The 7,915-nt window shown below is 61.0% G+C and overlaps 1 protein-coding gene across 1 annotated transcript in view; it reads right to left on the bottom strand.

Annotated features, from left to right (window-relative positions):
* The window catches only part of SIPA1 (signal-induced proliferation-associated 1), a 9,297-nt gene extending 3,273 nt beyond the window's left edge, over positions 1-6,024 (bottom strand). The window contains exons 1-7 of the mRNA XM_008578720.1: positions 5,263-6,024; positions 4,539-4,666; positions 4,277-4,453; positions 1,975-2,149; positions 1,461-1,564; positions 1,026-1,183; positions 334-943 (exon numbers count right to left, since the gene is read on the bottom strand). Coding sequence (XP_008576942.1) covers positions 334-943; positions 1,026-1,183; positions 1,461-1,564; positions 1,975-2,149; positions 4,277-4,453; positions 4,539-4,666; positions 5,263-5,935 — 2,025 coding nt within the window. The 5' untranslated portion in view covers positions 5,936-6,024. The remainder of the gene's footprint in view (positions 1-333; positions 944-1,025; positions 1,184-1,460; positions 1,565-1,974; positions 2,150-4,276; positions 4,454-4,538; positions 4,667-5,262) is intronic.
* Between the last annotated feature and the right edge of the window lie 1,891 nt (positions 6,025-7,915).

Raw genomic sequence — 7,915 nt, 5'->3', positions numbered from 1 at the left:
CGAGCGTGGCTTCCCGAGACGGGGCCGCACGAGCGCTGGCCCCCGGCCCCGCCCCAGGCCGTTCAGAATTTTCCAAACTGCCCGCCCCCGCAAAGAGAGCATCGGCGCCCACCCGACAGATGAGGACGCGAGGCTCCAAGACCAGCAGTCGCTTCCAGAGGGCCCCCATTCCCAGCTTTGCCAAGCTTCCAGGCTGGCTTTGTCCCCCTCGACTTTCACCGGGGCAGCGGGTTCCAAAGCAGGCTCCGCCCCCGGCGCGCGGAGAGACCCGGGTGGCCTGTGTGCTGGCATCCAGCCTTACCCCCAGGCCTCCCGTTTCACACCCAGGCTCACCTGCAGGCGCCCCACGACCTCGCCCACGGCTTGGCCCGGGGGCCCGTCGAGCCGCAGCGTAATCGCCTCCCCGCGGCCGTGGTACAGATCGAGCTGCTGCTCGGAGAAGGTCCAGGCCAGCACGTCGCGGCAGGCACAGTTGAAGACTACGCGGCCGTCGCGGGGCGCCACCAGCACAAGAGCCTCGGCCGAGATGCCCAGCAGGCAGGGCACCTCGGCGCTGTCAGGACCGACTGCCTCGGCGCCGGCCGCGACCCGCGCCCCGGGCGCCACGCGCACTCCCCACACCAGCGAGCCCGCAGCCTGCAGCTCGGCGCCCGGTCCCCGAGGAGGCGCCCGGCGCCTCCCGCCCAGGGAGGGCAGGCCGAAGCGCGAGGCCGAGTCCAGCGACGTAGTGGTCACCTCGTTGGTGGCCAGGTCCTGCAGGTACTGCTGGCGCGTACGCGTGGCCATGGCGTGGAACTGGCGTGCGTGGCCCGCCGCCTGCTCGCCATTGAGCGCCTTGGCCAGCAGGAAGGCCCGGAAGTCGGCATTGGCAGGGAAGGGGCCTCCGCCCGGGGGCAGAGCTGGCCCAAAGGCTGGGGTGTCCTGGGTGCGGCTCACGGCCACCCTGCGGGGAGGGAGGCGGTAGTGAGTAGGGAGGATCCAGGACACCGTGCCCATGGGAGACCTGGGACCACCCGGGCACCCACCTGTAGGAGGTGTGCGGTGTGCAGGGTTCATGCACGCGCACCACTAGGAACACGTGCTGGAAGTGCGAGCGGATGGTCGTGGGGCAGAAGGGCTTGCTGCCAGGCTCCTGGAATACTATGGTTACAATATCGTTGCCAATGTGGCGCTTGCGCAGGAGCTGGGAGTTAAATGGTGGGGGATGTGAGGGCACCGCCTGTCTCCTCCTCAAACCTCTCCTCATTCACGCAGGGCAAAGCCTGGGCACCAGTGGCTCCCCACCTGCCCATGGAGAAGGCCTGGGTTGTTCCTCTTTGGGAAGGGGCCACTAGAGGGGAGGGTTGTTAGGGGTCAACAGAGCTCAGGCCAAGGTTCAAATATTGCCACCTATGCAGCACCCTCCAGGGTTTCCTGGAAGCCCCTGGCCACCCCACCCCCATCCTAAGCCCCCCACACACCTGCTGCTGGTTATTAGGGGTGTAAGGCAGCATCGTGGACACATGGAACATGATCTCATGGTCTCGGTACGTCGTGTAGACAGAATGTGTGCCCGTGGAATCCGCTGTGGCCAGGAAATTGGGGACACAGAAGGAGAGCAAAGGGAATGTGAGTGGCTTGAACCTGCCATCCCTGACTGCACCCAGGAGCCTCCATGCCTTAAACAGCAGGGGGACAACCCCTTCATGTCACCAGCCTGTGCCCAAGCCACGAGGTCTAAGGACCTCAGCCTTAACTACCCCAACAGGCTACAGCCCCACCAGGGCGAAGGGAGGTCAAGGATGAGGGTGTTGAGACAGAATGAAGGCAGCTTGGCCTTTGCAGCCCTGATTCAGGTCCACAGCCTACCCAGAGAACTCTCCAGCTCCCAGCCCCAGGACAATGTGGAAAAAGGAATGACAAAGGCGGCTCTCACCACAGAAGTCTGCCCTTCAGCATGAGTCTTCCCCACCCCTCCAGCACCCCGGGCCTCACTTTTGGTGTCCAGCTGGGCCCGGTAACTCTCAAAGCCTTTGAGCCGCACCACGTCACCCAGCAGGGTGAGGAACTGCATGAAGGCCGCTCCCGCCTCCTGGTTGTTGTACATCTCCTCCTCGGAGCCCTGGCCTGCCCGGCAGTACAGGATGCCCACCTTGCGCTGGAAACTCAGCTGGGGGGACAGCGGGGAAGGGGAAGGCAGAAGGCATAGGCCTCAGTCCCCCACCGGCTGCACTCCTGCCACATCGTGGTGAACGGACGGGACACTGGCCCAGGGGTGAGCTGCCTGATTCTGTGGCCCTGAGCACCATCCCTCTCTGAGCCACTTCTGTGTCCTGGCCTATCAAGTGGGGCAGTCGTGTTGCTCCTAGTACTCAGGAGGGTGGAGGAGGTCACAGGTGGGAAGGGATCAGAGGGAGTTCGTTCTCATGTGACAATCGAGGAGGTAATTCACAGAAAGGACCCCATGCACAGTGCACTTGCTGCCAATAAATGTTCCCATTGTCATCCTTATCTCAAGGCCAGATTGTCCTACCCTCCCTCGAAACTGAGGAACCCCCAGCCCAGTCTCTGGAGGCCTTGAGCCATGCGCCACCTCTGCTCCAGTTTCTCTGCCCTCTCCGCTCCTGGCTCCTTTCCTCTAACCCCATTAAAACCCTGGGTTCCCGTCCAGCTCTTGCCTCCCTGCTTCATAGCTAAGCTTGTCTACACTCACAGTCCCCGCTTCAATTTCATTCCTCCCAACCCCCTGCAGCCCCAATTCTACCCCAGCTTCTACACCCCAACTTCCCTACAAGCCCACAGGTATGGCCTCACCCTGGAACACTCCTGGCCACAGCTGGCACTGGGGACAAGTGGAACCTCACCTTGCCTGAGGCCCCAGGGACCCCACCCTCTTCTGCCTGGGCCTCTTCTCCACCCGTGCTCCTCCCCCTCAGTGGCCACCTCCATGAGGTGACATCTCCACCTCTGCCTCCAGCCCAGACCCTTCTCCCAAATTCCAGGTTCCTAGATGTCCTTCCAGCACCTCGGCACCTCACCTCCTTGCTGTGACTCTCCCACCTTGTCCTTTCTCCATAAAAGTGCTACTCCCAAGGGCCAAGAAGCCGGGAATCTCAACACTCCCCATCTTTCAGTCAGTCACAAGGGCTACACCACCCCTGGACTGTCACCTTCTCTTCACCTCCACCATCATCACCACAACGTCTAGCTTGGACAATTGCAACAGCCTTTGGCTTGGCCTCCCTGCCCCTCCAGTCTCGTCCCCATGCTGCAGCCAGACGGCCACTGTACCTCTCAGATCTGCTCTGAATCTTTCCACAGCTTCTTAGTACCCCTGGGGCCAAATGCAAGCCTCTCCCCTTCCCCTCCCCCAGAAGCCTAACTCCAGCCACACTGAACTTCCTAAATGTGATATACTTTCAGTCTCTAAGCCTTTGCACAAATTGTTCATTCTGCCCAGAAAGCCCTGTTCAACCCTGTGTGCCCAGAAAACACTCACTTATCCTGGCTTGAGCTCTTGCGTTTCCACCATGATGTAAAACCCTGTACCCTGGACAAGGAAGGGTTGTCAGCACTCCTTTGTGCCCATAGAGCCCTCAACTTTCCCCGCTCACTGTTATCCTGCTCCTATATTTCCTCAATTGTCTGTGGGTCTTTCTCCCCCACACAGCTGTGAGCTATTCAAAGAAAGCACCTGGCCTGGACCTGTCCCAAGCATCCAGTCTTGGGCCTGGCACCAAGAAGATGTGAGAAATGTTTGTTGAGTAACAGATGAATTGAATGATACAGAGCAGGAGAATCAGGGCCAGTGGGCAGCTTTCAGCACAGGGTAGGGAAGGACTTCCAACTGGCCTGTCTGTCTCGAAGTGGAACAGGCAGCTTCAGAAAGGAGTAACACCCCACAGTGAGAGGAGACCAAGCAGGGGCGCAAGGCAAATTGGCCAGGAATGATGAGGGAATTGCAGGAGCAGCACAGTCAGATCAGGGCTTTTAGGGCTGTAAAGTACATATGTGTCATCTTCAGATCTTTTTAAAATGCACACTCTGATTCACTAGGGGTGGGGCCCCAGAATCTGCATTTCTAACAAACCCAGATGATGTGGATGCTGCTGGTCTACAGACCTTCCTTTGAGAAGCAAGGCTCCAGATGACCTCTGATGCCTTCTCTCTGAAAAGCCAGCTCTCTTGGGGTCACCTCCCAGCCCAGGGTCAGAGTCAAGGTTAGGGGGTTGGGAGCTGGGCAGGCCAGGTTCAGACAGGATCTAGCCGTAAGGCTGGGGACTCACAGGCCACTCACCACTTGCTCATCCAGCGTAAGCAGAGTGCGTGGCACCTTGGGGGAGGCTGAGCCCAGGCGCAGGCACATCGGGCTCAGTCGCGGCGCCACGGACTCCAGAAGCTTCCTTGGGGACAAGCCCCGCGGGGAACCCGGCGGCAGCGCGTCCTCTGAGATGGTGCCGCGGAGGGTCCGGAGCTGAGGAGGGAGGTTAGAGGCGCTCAAGATCTATACGGACCGTGGAGGAGGCAACCCACGGCCTGACCCCATGACCCCAGCCCACCTGCGTGGTCCGCACGATGATGCGGTAGCTGTGCAAGGTGCCCCCTCCACTGCCTTCCTTCTCCTCCCGCCGCAGGCTCACTGCCACCGGGCCCAGCACCTCATCCATCCCGAAGAAGTTCTGGTGTTCTGGGGAGACCTGGCAGTGGATGATCGGTTCCCCGTCCCACAGCCCCACCCTCGCTCGACCATGCCCATCACTAAGTCCTGCCCTAGGCCCCTTCTCATCACCCAGTGTAGACCCTAGACTAAGTCCCGCCCCCCATGGCTCCACCCACATCACACCTTGCTCCAGACCAGGAGGCCAATGCCTCCCTACTCCCAGGCCTAGATCCTGCCCTGGCCCTGCCCGCTATGCCCATATTCTTCCTTCCATGTCTTGGGGTTGTCTCTTCGCAGAAATGGTGAGATCAAGCGTCCCAGGTGCAGGGCTTTCAGGCCTGAGTATTCACAACAGAAATACAGAAAGGAAATCTCTCCCCAGCTCGGAGGGTTGTGAGGATGAACCAAACAGAGGCAGAGGGGCATGCCGTGGATGGCAGGGAGGACCGGGGGCTGGCCTTAAGGAGGTAGTTAAAAGTGGACCTAGTAGCTTCTGATTCTTTCTATGGCCAGAGACTTTACAGAAAAAGGATAGTTCATGAGCCCTACTGCGTGCACTGCAGATGACAGGGACCTCTGCCCTCAACCCACTCTTGCCCAGTCAAGGACTGCCTTCCCCTCACCTTTGCCATAGAAGTACTTGCGGTAGTAGCCGGCACCCAGGTCTGCGTGCTCCAGGTTGTAGGCTGAGGTTCGGTTCTGTGGCTCTTCCAGGATGGACACAGCCGCATTGGGCAGGGCAGGGGGCACAGGTGGGGACACTGTTCCACCCAGGCCCAGCTCACCCTCACCCCCAAGCTCGCTCACAAAGCCAGGCGCCCCAAGCAGCAGGTCTGAGCTGGTAGCCTGGTCCTCAGCTGAAGCCAGGGTCCCAGAGCTGACCTCTGTGCGTCCCCCTGTCCCCCGTGGCCTTGGAGCCCAATCAAAGAGCAGGCTCTGCACATCATAGTGGGCAAACCATCGGGGCTCAAGCACTGGCGGGAAGGTGGGCTCTGGTTCCTCAGCTGGCAGCCCCAGCAGTGCCAGCGGGTCAGTGAAGAGCCGGGTGGAAGGCAGAGAGGGGCGGCTGGTCTCCTCGTGGCTGTGGGCACGGGCACGGGGGCTGGCTGGTGTGGGGGGCCGGGCCTCTCCTGCATCACTGCCACTGCGCAGGAGCGGGCTACGGGCTGGCCTCGGCTCGAAGGTGTGTGGTGTCAGCGGGGGCCGTGCTGGCTGGCGCAGCTTTCGGGCAAAGAGGTCATCGGTGGGCGCGGGGGCCATGCCCCGCCGAGGGCTCCCCACACCGCCGGCCCACATGGGCGTGTTCTGTGGGCCAGACTCTCCGGGGGCCGGGCCGCATTGGCAGGCACGGGTGTTTGGTGCCCAGCCGGCAGGCCGAAGTTGCGGCAGCAGTTCCTACCCTGAAGGAGGAGGGGGCTACTCAGAGGGGCCTGGGGAGAAAACAGGAACCTGGCCCCTAGCCTGGTCCTCCACCACCCGGGTTGGCTTCCGGCCCCCCTCCGAGACCATCAAAGCCGCTTCCGCTTTCCTGGCCACTTCCTCATCTGCCTAGGGCTGAGGTTTCCAGCCCCCTCCCCACCTTAGTGCTAGGCCAGGCCAGGGGCTGGGCTGTTGGGCCTTGGCCCTGAGGGTCCTGGAGACTGGGCAACCCTGGGGCTGCCAGGGTCCCCCAATTCCCATTCACACACCTTGGCTTTGGCCTGGCCCAGTGTGAGAGTCCCTACCAAGGCCTGACCCAAGTGGACAGACAACTCATTTTGGCTGGGACGGGAAACCCATGGGGCCACCGGTGTCTGGGTCCTGCCCACTTGACAAAGGGAGGACGTCCTGTCTCCAGAGACCTTCCTCTCTGCCCCTTCCACTTCCTCCAGGGTCCCTGAGGAGCCAAGCACCCACAGGCCTGGTCCCAATGCCCTGGCCCTTAGAGCCTTGATACCTCAGGGACACAGGGGTTCCCAGGGAGTGGCAGCGGGGCAGCAGGAATGGCAAGAGGACTTCCTTCGGCACAGGAAATGGCCACAACTCTGGGCCCAGCCCCCTGCCCAGCCTCCACATCCTGAGGAAGGTGCTGGGGTCACACTAGCTCCATCATGGGACTCAAGTCACCCTGGCCTGAAGTACAGGCCAGGGCCCACCCTCTTGCAGACTGCTGTGTCCATTCCTGGGACAAGAGTGAGTCATGCTGACTAGGTCCCTTTACTAGAACTGGGACCCATGGGGACCTCTGCCTACCTGGTCTCAGTGATGTGGACAGGGAGGTCTGGACCCTGTGTGACAGAAAGTCAAACAGGTCCAGATAAGGAGATGCTCTTGCCTGAAGTGATTCCATGTCAGAGCTAGGATTTGAACCTGGGTCTGTCAACCTCCATGGCCTAAACAGAGCTGCACTTACCCACTACTGTCCCTATGTGCGTAGGTGTGGGGAGGGTGGGGGGTTGGGCTGAGACTCAAGGTCTCACAGGATGTAAGACAGAGACACCTAAGGCCCCAGGGACCTGCTAAGTGCGGAAATGTGGCGAGGCCAGGAGTAGGTGCAAAAGGTAGTGTGATAACATGCAGGGGAGTCACACCAAGTTCGTGAACCCTGGGTGGAGTGGGCAGCTTGGGCTGGAACCTGGGGACCCTCCACTGGGGGTGCGGGCATCTGCTGGTGGGTCTTCGTGCATGATCCAGTGACATCACGTGGGGATGGCCAAAAGGGAGTGAGGAGAGGAGCTCTGTACACCCCTCAGCTGGGGCCTCCAGAACTGAGTGAGGCCTGCAACCTTGGTTTTTCCTAGGACAAGCTCTGATGCTGCCCTTGAGCCTGTTTACTCATCTCTAAGATGGGGTTAACTATTCCTGTTCCCTCCCAAGACTGCTGGGACATGGGAAGGAGAGTTAAGTGAGTGAAGCTAGCCATCTGTGTGCATGGCAGGTGCAGGCCCTGGCTCCATGTGCCAAGCTCAGGGCACTGCAGGCTTGGGCCTGGACTATGGTGTGTGAGCGGGGGCGAGAGGGCATGAGGGAGGGGGTCTGTGCAGGCCCCTGCTCCATGTGGGCCGAGCTCTGTGCGTGTGTGAGCACCCAGCCCATGGGCTGCCTCTGCCTCTGGCTCTGCCCCCAACCCTGCAGCTTCACACAGGGTCCATTGAGGCTGGGACATTCCTCGGGGCCTGTGTCACTCGTGGGGGGGAGGGGATCGGCCCCGCTCCCACAGATCCGGAAGGCCTGGCTGCCCCAAGAGGAGGTGCTGGACGCCTCCCAGCACATCTGGAGGTCATGACCCCATTTCTG

The sequence above is a fragment of the Galeopterus variegatus genome, unplaced genomic scaffold, assembly GCF_000696425.1.
Source record: "Galeopterus variegatus unplaced genomic scaffold, G_variegatus-3.0.2 Scaffold1748, whole genome shotgun sequence".
Classification (NCBI taxonomy): domain Eukaryota; kingdom Metazoa; phylum Chordata; class Mammalia; order Dermoptera; family Cynocephalidae; genus Galeopterus; species Galeopterus variegatus.
Note: the sequence above shows the minus strand (reverse complement) of the source record. Positions and strands in the feature narration are given on the sequence as shown.